The sequence below is a fragment of the Rana temporaria genome, chromosome 2, assembly GCF_905171775.1.
Source record: "Rana temporaria chromosome 2, aRanTem1.1, whole genome shotgun sequence".
In the NCBI taxonomy this organism is placed as follows: Eukaryota; Metazoa; Chordata; class Amphibia; order Anura; family Ranidae; genus Rana; species Rana temporaria.
Genome location: NC_053490.1, coordinates 243581559 through 243594937, shown reverse-complemented (window position 1 = coordinate 243594937; position 13379 = coordinate 243581559). Strand labels below are relative to the sequence as shown.

The following is a 13379-nucleotide window of genomic DNA, read 5'->3' as shown; positions in this document are numbered from 1 at the left end:
AAAATTACAAAATATTTACCAAAATAATATTGCATTAATAGGAACATTTCGTTTGAATCAATTTATTTTCATTAGTATAATTGAATCCACTAAAATGAATTAAATAAATCTGCTTTGACAATTTTTGCACATCTCAAAACTAACAGTAATAATTCATGAACCTTACTACAAAGGCAAATAAACTCGATTGAAAGGAAACAACAAAGTGATAGTATGGTAATTAAATCTGTAGAGATTGCCAGATTGTGCTTTTGATCAAAAATAGAATAAGCTATTGGTATTAAGTTTTGACATTGATATGTATAAACTGTTTCTCTAATGTGTAATATATTTAGCCATTAAGTAACCTTTAAAATATTAACAATAGCAATGACCACAACAATAATAATTGAAACTAACATTACCTCTCCATTCACTAAGATGTCAAAGCGAATACCAAAGACCTTAAATAAAGTTCTTTTATTTACATCGTTATCTTTGTAATATCTTGCATGTCTTTAAGAGGAAAATAAAAAAAATTAAACATTAACAGTTATTCAAAAAAGTCATCCAAGAGATTACATTTCAAGACCAACTAAAGATATTATTTTTACAGGAAGTGGACAATCAACAGATCTAGTAGCATAATCATAAAATAATAAAACTATGTTAAGGTGGTCTCAAAAACATAAAAAATATGCTGTGTTAAATCCAGTGAAAGACTGCAGCATAAATGTATATTTTCTTTTTGTCTATAGTTCCACTTTAGAAGTAAAAGTAAAACTGCAACTTTATTCATTCACTATTGCTTTGTGTAGCAATTTTCTCTACTTATCTGGTGTTTACATTTTGCTTTCTACAGTACACATGTAGAGATTAGCACTGTTTGACCTGTAAAACCAAATAAAACAAGACATACCTGAAGTTAAAGCCCTGTGAGGCCGAGTTCTCATCATTGAGTCCATGGAAACTATATGTGGGTTTACAGTGTTTCAATGGCCAATCCAGATCACACTGCCAGTCAATTATAATGCCAATGGTCCCTCCCTAGAAAAAAAACATTATTGGTTTTGGTAAGGCATGATAAGTTACAGACAACTTATAGTATGTTACACACAGTATATGTGCTATAATATGTGAGAGTCTGGTACACCTTAAGTGTGCTACAACTTCACATATATATGTGTGTAGCACCCTTCCTCCTTAGTTCTTTTTGGCTCCTCTGTAATCATTGGAGCAGCTGTTGATTTCTTAGGGCAAATTGTCTTGTTTTTTCATTAGCAAGACAACTTTCCTATAGTGTTTTTCTACTTGTCCGGGTTGCTATATGGAGGGCCACATGTTCAGTAATTTTCACTGTTGAACTTCATTGTTCAATTAGTTTTACATTTTTATTTTTGATGGTCAGAATTTTTTGTCATTTTGCTGTATAAATCGAAGTATTTCATTTTACAGCTCTGACTTACTTCTTCTACACAATTAGGTACTCTGTGTCTGTCCGTCTGATGTTGCGCTCCATTTTTACTTTTCTTTTGAGGTCTGGAGCGCACGCCAACGTAATTCATGTGTGCTGTTTGGATGTGGGACGGACTCGCTGTGGGGCGAGTCACGTGTCGTATTGACGTTGTCCTGCGCACCTCGGCTTAGGAGCCTTGAAACGCACGCTGGCGTCATTCACTTACCCGGAAGTGACCATCAGGCGGAGGTTTGGAGCGCACGGTTGGAGAGCACGCCGACGCTGTGCATGCACACATCTGGGAGTTACCACTAGATGGACGTGCTATCGAGCACCTCATTGGCCATACTAACGCCGAACGTTGCGTCCCAGCCCCTCCACTTACAAGTGAGGCTTGGAGCGCATGCTGGCGCCATTTCCCCATGCACCCGGAAATAGCCATCTGATTATGTGGATTGTCTCACGTGGAGCCATTATTACGGTATGGGGGTACTTTCTTATATATTTGGGTCTTGTGTGCAGTAGGTTAGCACCCCAGATGACGATCGATTTGATCGAAACGCGTCGGGAACCCGCTGACCCTACTGCTGTTTGATTTTATGCCTGATTTTACTGCTGAAATGTGAGTGTAAATTTCTTGTTTTTACTGCCAAATAAAATTCATATACAGATTTACACTATGTGCATCTTTGCCTTCTCTTTTATTCCTCTCCATGTACTGAGTTTTTGAGCTATTCACATGGATCCAAGCCCTTACCATCAAAGGCTGATATTGGGATAATCCCTCTCCTGGTACATTCACTGCATTGCATTGGACTTATCCTTCCTGCCTGCCATATATGATACCTCTAGAAGTAGGATACCATCACTTTACAAGCCTGTTTGACCCACTAGGTATAAGCCTAATTGGGTCCACTGATTCTGGTAAGCCTCCATTTATTTCAGTGGTGGATTCACTTCAGATTTTCACTTTATGTTTGCGAAGACAAGTCACTATATTGTTGATCGACTCACCAATTTTTGGATTTGTTCTTATTATTTAAGAGACTTTATCATCAAGCCTTTTTTTCCAACTTCATTGGTGAACTTTTAACCATTTTACATTATATGATTACACGTCATTCGATTTGCTTCAACCTTTTCTAATATTCCACATATATTTAGCGCTACACTTTTTTGTTTATATTGTTTGTTTTTTTGCAGAATTGATCTATTCTGTGGTGTTGGCTGCCATTTGTATGTTTATTTAGGTAGTGCTGTGTTATTTATACTGTTTGTATAATTCCTTTACATGATTTCTTAGGGCTGTTCTGGATCTCACAGGCTGCTGGTTTGATTGCCGCCCCCTGCCTACTAGAACATAGGGGGCTGGGAGGGTCAAATGGTCAGCTTGGATATTTATTGTACTGCAGCTATTCACTGGGAAGGTGTTCCCAGTAGATGGCTGATGGAACATAAATAGTCTGGGGTCTGTGGCAGCCAGGTTCTTGACCTGCTGAAGTTCCCAGCCTCTGTGGCTATTGCCCTTTTGGGGCAGCTTACTGGAGTTGCTGCAGTTCATCAAGACCCAGTTGTGGCAGAGCTGGGGGCCAATTCTTAATCAACATTGGTGCCAACTAAGCAGTTTCACTGAAGAGTGTCTGGTGGAAGCTTCCTTTAAAATACCAACTTTTTGACTTGTGGCTAATGTCTTGCAAACTGGTCAAAAATGTATATGTTGCAAATACGTGTCCTGCTGTAGGTTGCAGATTTCTAACCAAACTGAGAGAAATGAGAAGTGGGTATCTGTTTTTTTTTTATTATAATTGCTTAGATGATGCAAAGGCAAAATACACTGTTTGTATGCCATTAGTGCCAATTATCTGTAGGTGATAATGAGCACTTCTGATAGCAAGTAATTTTTGCTTTCCTTTGTTTGTACCATGTCTTGTAATGGCAAGGACGTTAGCAGAAGGAACCAGTGAGCACTGCAGGAACAGGTTAGGTTTCCCAGCAGACTATGGAGGATGATTCTGTCTTTGCAGGCAGCAGGAGAGATAAATATTTACAAAATGTTCACCACAATATACAGAGAATTTGCGTCTGTGTATTGTGGTGCTACATAGTGTGGGTGCACTGGAGCACACCATATACATGCCTTAGGGTGCACTTAACAATAACAACACACATACAGTGCACTGCTGTGCATCACAACACAGCAATGCACTGTGAATGAGCTCCTAGTACAGTATTTGTCATATGACTCTAGCCTTACACACGTTTTTTTAGCGGCATTAATCACCAAAATGTTAAATGTACAGGGTGGGCCATTTATATGGATCCACCCGGGTGGGCCATTTATATGGATCCACCCGGGTGGGCCATTTATATGGATCCACCTTAATAAAATGGGAATGGTTGGTGATATTAACTTCCTGTTTGTGGCACATTAGTATATGTAAGGGGGGGGAAACTTTTCAAGATGGGTGGTGACCATGGTGGCCATTTTGAAGTCGGCCATTTTGAATCTAACTATTGTTTTTGGTGTATCCATATAAATGGCCCACCCTGTACAATACAAAGTTACATGTTCATTTCAGGCCTTGTACACACGACCGAGAATCTCGTCGTAAATGAAACGTCGTTTTCCTCGACGAGTTTCTTGTCAGTCTTGTCGAGAATATTAGTCAAGCTTTCTTTGCATACACACTGTCAAGACAAAATCCCGTCATTCTCAAACGCGGTGACGTACAACACGTACGACAGCACTATAAAGGGGAAGTTCGATTCCACTGGCGCCACACTTGGGACTGCTTTTACTAATCTCATGTTACTGCGTGTTAAGTAAAAGTTTGGTGAGAGACGATTCACGCTTTTTAGTATGTTACAGCGTGACGAATGTGATATCTCCATTACGAACGCTACTTTTACCGATGGTGCGCTCCCGTCTCATACTTTATTCTGAGCATGCGGGGGTTTCTAAGCATACACACGAACGTGTTTCTCGCCACCAATGTTCTTGATGGATTTTGTCGAGGAAAACGGTCGTGTGTACGAGGCCTCAGTGTTTTCTTTTTACCTACATAGAGTTGCATTTTATACATCGAGGGGATGCCTTAAAATGCATCTCCATGCAAATTTATAAATGAACATGTGCATAATTCATTACAAGTATTCTTCAACCAAACAAATGTTTTAAATGTCTAAATGTTTTTTTACAAATGTAATCCACTCTCTGTAACCTTTCTTTTATAGTAGATTTTTCCTCCTGCATCCATTTCTTTGGGATTAATCCCTTTGCAGCATTGAGCAGGGGTGGGACCAAAGTTTCTTTGTATTGTTTTTTTGTTTTAGTAGTCCCATGGAATAGGACAATCCAGGGGTTTTGTGCGACCTTTTCCCCTGCTATCTCCTCTATGTTTTCTAATATCAGCTGCCAATATTCTTTTATTTTTGGACAGTCCCACCCTATGTGTATTGTTGTGCCCTTTTGTCCGCAGACTCTCCAACACTCAGGGTACTTGTTTGGTTGAATTTTGTTAATTCTTACCGGGGTCAAGTGCCATCGTACCATGAGTTTATAATTTGCCTCTATTGTAGTTATGTCAGATGTGAGATGCATAATTATGCACTGCTTCTATCATTTGTCTTTGATCTAGTTTTTTTGCTAAGTCTCGTTCTCATTTTCCTATAAAAAGGTAATACTCCACTTCCTGGTAGTTCTGTTAATATATCATACATTTGCGAAATTCTATGTTTCATAGGCGTTTTGATATTGCAAAGCTTTTTAATTAGGTTCAAAGTGTTCACGTCTCTAAGTGGTTGAGGAATTGAGCGAAGTGTTTAAGTTGTAAATACTCCCATTCAGTGACCACCCGCCCCCCGTGTACGATTATTAATTCTTGTCTAGTCCGAATTTTACCTTGTGTTAAAATATCTTTTAACTGTGTATTTCCTATGTATGTTCCCAACCGTGTCCCGTACCCTGGTAAAAAAAAAAAATTGTGCCTGATAATGGAATTAGTGAGGAGTTATATTCCAATTTTTCTTTTGGATATAATGAGTCCCAAACTTTAAATACCGTTTTAGTCATGTGCATCTGTGCTAAGTGATCTAAATTTCGGTGGTATCCATATATTTTTTTTTTATATGTGAAGTGTTAAGTGTATCTTCCATTTTCACCCATCTCTTTTTTGTGTTTGCCCATTCTAATAACCTTGACATTATAACTGCCGTATAATATCTTTTAATATCAGGAGCTGTAAATGTCCAAATGTTATTCATATAAATGTAACTGTTGATCCTGCCAAATGCTTGCTTACTACTATTAATTCTGGAAGAGGTCTGTCACTGCTAGCTGTCCACTGCTGAAATAAGCAGCAATGTTGGCCCCTTTGGGTAGTATCTCCCAGGTGGTAGTACCTTATGACATTAGAGGGGAGCGCCCAAAATCTGGTGCAGCTCTGCATAGAGACCAATCAGCTTCCAGATTTTATTGTCAAAGCTTAATTGAACAAGCTGAATTTAGACGCTGATTGGCTACCAGGCACACAGCTGCACCATATTCTGAGTGCTCCCCCAGTATGTCTCACGTATAGACACTTTTAGCCAGAAACTGAAGTTAATGCATATGATGAATTTGCATCCCCCTTAGCCCTTACCCAACGATCACAGGGGAAAAAGGATGACGGAAAGGCTATGCGGTAATGTGGCCACATCAAAAACCCCTACAGCAAGGTATTTATTTTTTGTTGCCACTTTCTTATATGCTGTGGACTAGGTTTGAATTTTGGTTTGGTGGGTCTCAACATCCAGGCTTGCTATCTACATTTATATAACTTATTTACTGATACCTTATATGCTATGTCACTGAACTTCTGTCCTGTTTGCTCCACAATATATCCAAGTCGAAATACAGGACAAAGTGGGTCTTTATGTTTGTCATAGATACATTTCTTTAGATAATCACTGGTTACCGATTCCACTAAATTCTGTCTGAAAAGTAAAAATAAACCAAAAGAAATAAAAATTTCACAAACAGAAACATTTAGATCACACCTTTTGATGGTGGTAAGTAAGCACAGAAACTTTGGTAAAGCTGAATTGTTGTGCATTCTGCACAATAACAACAATTTTCCTAAATGACAAAAAAAAGCATACATATAGGAACCAACTATGCAAAACCACTTTAAACACATGCTAACCTCTTTGCATCAATGTATTACACACACACACGATAAAATAGAGATGCTACAAATAAGTGACGATTAAATGACAGAGTTGTTCAATTTTTACTGTTCCTCTAAAGTAAGATCCAAGGGTATCAGTTTAAAACTTATTTATAGAGTAGTAAAGGGATTCACTTAGAAAACAGACAGTCAGTGCATTTTGGGGGCCATACCAATATATATATATATATATATATATATATATATATATATATATATATATATATTACACACATTTACTTTTCTGTACCCCTAATAAAGGGGCATTGCTTTGGCCCCTAATGCACTTTGGCTATTTTGAGTGTGAACCAATAAAGTGGTTATAAACCTCAGACATAGCACATCCCACTATAGCATGTACTTGCTTAAATCCAAAGCACCAAATCTGGTTCTTCTTTGATCTCTTCTCTTTCTGCTATCTGCATGAGACTTCTGACAGGGTTTACTTCCTCTTTAACTCTGTGCAATTTTCTATAAGGCTGTTAAAGGGGAGCATTCCCTCAAATCAGCTATCAGATACCCACCCCTTGCTGCTAGAGCTTTCAGATTGTATTTTATAATATTGAAATCCATTCATGCTTACCTATCAACTTTATGTTTTGGAAAATTGATGCTGTTTTTGATAAATAATGTGAAATTTTCTGCTTGCATCAGTAATGGGGGCCTAGAAAGAAAGAAAGTAAGCAAGTGAATACATTTTTATAACATAGTCTTATTTATTACTATGGGCCCGTCCCCACATACCAAGGTTCTAGGTGTAATCCTGGACTATGAACTATCCTTTCAGGCCCCACGTCCAATCACTTCCAAATCTTGCCGCCTCAACCTCTGCAAAATCTCCAGAATTCGCCCATTCCTAACCAATGACACCACAAAGCTCCTAGTTCACTCCCTGGTCATCTCTCGCCTCGACTACTGCAACTCCCTTTCTCATGGGATTACCTTTACATAGGCTATCCCCCCTTCAGTCCATCATGAATGCTACTGCCAGACTCATCCACCTTACAAACCACTCAGCACCTGCTACTCCTCTCTGTCAATCCCTCCACTGGATTCCACTCACCCAACAAAGTCAATTCAAAATACTAACAACTTACAAAGCTATCCACAACTCTGCCACCAGCTACATTACTAACTTTGTCTCAAAATACAAACCAAATTGTTCTCTTTGTTCCTCTTAAGACCTCCTGCTCTCTAGTTCCCTTGTCACCTTCTCCCATGCTCACCTTTAGGACTTTTCCAGAGCCTCTCCTATCCTATGGAACACCCTACCCAATCTGTCCGACTATCTCCTTCTCTGCTTGCTTATAGACGATCCCTGAAAATCCTCTTCAGAGAAGCCTATTCTGCCTTCACCTAACAACTGGACTTTCATTTTCTTCAACAGCTCATCCCCCGCAGTTATCGCCTTTTGTATCACTTGACCCTCCCTCCTAGATTGTAAGCTCTCATGAGCAGGGCTCTCTGATTCCTCCTGTATTGAATTGTAACTGCACTGTCAGCCCTCATGTTGTAAAGCTCTGTGCAAACTGTTGGCGCTATATAAATCCTGTATTATAATAATAATACTATTAAAGCATAATAAAAAGTACAGAATAAATGTACTGTATTTTATTGTTTTGTATGTAAGGTAAAAAACACTGTGGTTTATACTAGTTTAGATGTGCGCCATGAAAGAAAAAGTCAAGCAAACATTTTTTTTCTAGTTTTGGACAGAATATAGAAAATTAGAACTCCTGATCGGTTCTTGCTGCTATTTGTTGAAACTCACCCTCACTTCCTGTCTCTCAGACAACAATTTCCACAGACATGGAGAGAAAATCTGCAATAGGGTTACCAACAAAAATAAATATCTGACAGGGGTTCTAATCTTCTCCTACTCTACAAGGAAAGCATTTTTTTTCTGTCAGTGTTGCTGTTGGAGAGTATCTCTCACTTTCTGTCTGGTAAAACATTATCAACAGAACAGGAAGTGAGAAGAAATCTCTTTAACTGTGCTACAGATAGCAATATAAACCTGACAGAGGACTAACCGTTCCCCACTCTATTTAAAAACGAAGAAAAAGTTTTGGCTGGACATACAATTTAATGCCAACATGTGTTTTGCATATTTTGGGCAAAGCAACATGTTCACTTTAATCTCCTCTTCTTTCTCATCACATACTGTCCTTCCCTTCTCTGCCACTCTGTTCAGCTGTTCGTGAGCACAAAGTCAACTATGCAAGCTGCTAGCACTTTAGGTCATCTTGTACATGGAACTATGGACTTTTTCCATATGATAGTGCTAGTGCCTAGTGATTGGCCCAACCCTATCACATGGAATGTGTCACATGTTGCATATGCTGCTGTTTACAACAGCTAAATGGAGCAATTTTTATTACTAGAAATTGGAAATAGGGGAAACAATTTGTACAATTACATAAAACTATTTGTTCTGGTTATTTATATTCTTAAGAAAAATAACATACTTAGGGACATTGTGGTCATTCTCCACAGGGCACCAAGCATATACCTCACAAGATTTGGTCTTGTTGTCAGCGGCTGTGCAATTTCCTGTTAGGATTCCTGAAATAAGCACAATAAGACGTGTCATATATACAGATATACAGAAAAAAAAGTTGCAATTTATTATCTACTGTACCAAAAATGTTTTCATTAGAGGTCATTTACATAGTAAAAGACTATGTATGCAATGTAAATTTCTGTATGTTATTTTTTTAATTATGTTCACCGAAAAATTGTCTCTAGATAGTTTGGGAAACATGCCTGTAGGAAAGGTTGAAGTGATAGCACCTCTATAAAGCATAGGGTGAACAGCTTATAAATGTAATTTTAGCGCTGTTACAATATTTTCTCTTCATTTGGATATTTCAGTAGCTAAGATCTGGTGATAAAATTTAGAAATGACCCAACATAACAAATTTGTCCTTGTTTCAGTGCTGCTTACTAACTATGCGTACAATAAAAACGAAATTCTGGGTCACCTGGGCTGCATTTCTATATTGTAGATTTCAATGTAAAAGCAGGTCATTATTTATTTTGTTCCAAAGTACACTTTTGAGAATGCCTCCTATTGATCAAACTGCCCCCATGTCCAGGATGGGAATAAATGTACCGTATATACTCGAGTATAAGCCAACCCGAATATAAGCCGAGGCACCTAATTTTACCACAAAAAAATGGGAAAACTTACTGACTCGAGTATAAGTCTAGGGTGTCCATCTGTATGCCTCACTGTGCCTCACTTTGCCTCACTGAGTCCATGCCTCACTGTGTCCATGCCTCACTGTGCCCATGCCTCGATGTGCCCATGCCTCAATGTGCCCATGCTTCACTGTGCCCATGCCTTACTATGCCCATGACTAGACTGACGTTTAACATGGGAGTCTATGGAAGGGGTGCCCGGCTTTGAAAAATCGGTGCTCCCCAGTGGTCCCCCAGACAACAAACTTCGTACACTTGTAGAGGAGAAATGGGGCTACATGTGTGCCAAGTTCCGGGGCCAGGGGACCTTCGACCGGCTGGTACCGGGTCCCCAAAGTCACCGGAGAAATTACTGTTTAACATGGGAGTCTGTGGAAGGGGTGCCAGGGTTTGAAAAATCGGTGCTCCCTGGACGTAGGTACCCCTGACAACAAACTTGGCAAACGTGTAGAGAAGTGAGGCTACATGTGTGCCAAGTTTGGGGCCCAGGGGAGCTACAGCCGGTACCGGGTCCCCAAAAATCCAGGAGATCAGGCACAAAAAGGTGACTCGGGTATAAGCCAAGGGGGCATTTTCAGCACAAAAAAAATGTGCTGAAAAAACTCGGCTTATACTCGAGTATATACGGTATATCAAATGTTACCACACTTGTCAGAGATGCTGCTTCTGGGTGCAAAAGTCATAAAAGAATGTACATTTCATCAGGCCTTTAATTTGCACATCAGACAACATTATCTTATTTTTGTAGTGGGCAATGGTTTTTACATGGACATATGCTAGCTTGCACCCACCTTCCTTTTCTCAGCATTGTTTAAGACCAGTTAGGGCATAGTAGAGCATTCAGAGCAGAGCTAATTTACCCAAATGGCAATTAACCTTCCAATATGTTTTTGGATTTAGAGAGAAAATATTGGAACACCTGGATTAAACTGATGCAAACATAGCTAGAATGGCCAAATCTCATCTACAATGCATCCACAGCAATTTCCCCATAGTAAATGACCCCTTCTTATTTTGTTCTTCAGAAATCTTGTATCTTTGCGTCCAAACTATTTACTCATATAAAGTTCTGGAGTAAAATTAAAAAACAAGTGAAATATTCACTATCCATTTTCAGGTAATTAGAAGTTGTTGATAATTAATAAACCCAATATACCTTGATTTGATGTTATACACTAATCATAAAATCTCCCTTTATCCCTTGAGGCAGGAAAATAGAAATAGAAAGAGATTGGTATAGCTTCATCCCAAAAGAGGTATGAGTCACATTACTACAATATATTATGAAAGCCATGAATATCGAATTAGGTATCAAAAATAGTAAAGTAAAGTGCTGCTTTTTTTGCTAAACAAATAACAACAATAACAAAAAATTAGGAAGTGATTAAAATAAAATTGTGGTTGTTTATTACACATATGTGAATCAAGAAATATTTTCATGCGTAGGTTACCATTGCACGTGATACGCCCAAAAATTATGTGAATAAGTTAGTGTTGCACTGATACAATTTTTTTAAGATCGCAGATTTTAATGTCATATGACAGTGTCACTAATATGCAGCACTGATGGGCACTGATAGGTGGCACTCATGGGCACTGATGAGGTGTGGACTGTGTCAGTAGTTTTATTTTATTTTTTACAACGTTTTTTTTTATAATTTTTTACAATTTATATATTTTTTTACAAAGCTTTCTTTTTTGGACAGAGGGGTGGAGTGGAGGATGTCACGGAGGAGAACAGAGGGGGACACAGAGAAGGCCACAGAGGGGGACCGGAGGAGGACACGGGGGACCCAGGGAGCACAGAAGGGGACCCGGAGAGGGATACGGATGGGGACCAGAGGAGGACACAGAGAAAACGGGGAGTACAGAGGGGGACACGGAGGAGGACATGGATGGGGACCAGAGGAGGATACAGAAGGGGACCAAAGAAGGACACAGAGGACCCGGGGAGCCTGAGGAGGATACAGGAGACAGTCGGGGGGTGATCTGTGCGGTGGTGGGGGAAGTTACAAGCACCTATCTCCCTGTGTGGCTTTCAATAAAGCAGATGACAGACGCTTCTCCTCCTCTCCCTCCCACGGCTTTCAGCTGCTCGGTGAAAAATGCTTGGTATTGGTGCAACCCTAGAAGAATAATTAATATGAATAAGCAATTATGTTGTGCGGTATACATATCCAACATTACAAGTGCTATATGCACATGCCAAAGTCCATATAATCTCAACCATCCAATAGTATCTCTATTGAAAAAAGTTCATAAATCACAGTGAATGTTCAAAAGTTCAATAGAGACACTTAGGTACAACATATGTTATTAACATATATTATGCACAACATCATTGTTTATTCATATTAGTGTTTACTCACATAGTTTTTGCGGTGTAATGGTAATCTATGCATGTAAAACATTTATTGATTTACAAATGTGTAATAACACACAACCACAATTTTTTTTTGATTCAAGGGAAGGAGGGTAGCCCCTGGAAGCTGCACATCTATGGTGTTTGTAGAGATAAGTAGAGTGGCAATCTGTTTAGTAAAAGGAGCAGAGCTTCACTTTATTATTTTTTATATATTATTTACCATGTGTGGGAACACAGTTATGTGGTAGGAGCCGCTCAATACATATATTGTATATAATTTTTTTTATTATTATTAATATATAATAAAGGCATGGCAGCACAGGAGTAATTTATTGTCTAATAACAAATTATTGGTCAGTGTAGGCAGAACCATTTTTTTTCTTATTTTGTTTTTGTATGAATTACAGGTTGTTAATATATTTTTAGTTCCTTTTTGGATTATATGTCTACAGGATGTCAAAGTAGATGGAGATTCTGTATTGTATATATATATATATATATATACACACACATACACACATATATACTATTGTATTAATATTATCAATTTTGTTATGCAAGCAAGATGAACATATATTATCACTAATTTGCTGATGGTGCTGTCTAAGGCCTATATTTATTTAAAGGTATTAATATTTAAAAACTAAAAATGTACTCTATATTTTGCAGCCTGAGAAAAAAGTGTATCTAGCATTACTTTACAAACCAAGTACTCTCAACACTAGTGCAGATGCTGGAGTCTCTCAGATCAGAAATCTACAACCAATAATCTACAAAATGCAGTAACTCCCTACTTATGAGACTACTACAGCCTTCCTGTACTGCAAAACCTCTCAACTGCCAAGCGCTATGCTCAATATTTTTTTTTTTTTTATTAACAGGTCAGTCAAAAAATGTAAATGTTCTATTCAACATGAGAACCCATGCTAAACACAATGTAACACATTATACTGTTGTAGTGTCATAACCCCAATATATCTTTCAGATTTCAGGATAGATGAGTCCTTGATGTTCACATCAAATTTCTTACGACAGTTTACATAGATTGTGATTGAGCCCAACAGTGTTCACAGGTAACAGATTTGATTGGGCATTTGGTCATATTTAAAATAATTTAATAAAACCTGTGTGTCATGGTAGGGTCCCTTTTAATTATTAAACTTGTAAC

At 38.4% G+C, this 13379-nt stretch overlaps 1 protein-coding gene across 2 annotated transcripts in view; it reads right to left on the bottom strand.

Annotated features, from left to right (window-relative positions):
- The window catches only part of P2RX1 (purinergic receptor P2X 1), a 93037-nt gene that overhangs the window by 23243 nt on the left and 56415 nt on the right, over positions 1 to 13379 (bottom strand). For both annotated transcript variants that reach the window (XM_040336718.1, XM_040336719.1), the window contains 5 exons: positions 9111 to 9207; positions 7226 to 7306; positions 6268 to 6409; positions 899 to 1026; positions 405 to 495 (listed from right to left, as the gene is read on the bottom strand). In XM_040336718.1, the coding sequence (XP_040192652.1) occupies positions 405 to 495; positions 899 to 1026; positions 6268 to 6409; positions 7226 to 7306; positions 9111 to 9207 (539 nt within the window). The remainder of the gene's footprint in view (positions 1 to 404; positions 496 to 898; positions 1027 to 6267; positions 6410 to 7225; positions 7307 to 9110; positions 9208 to 13379) is intronic.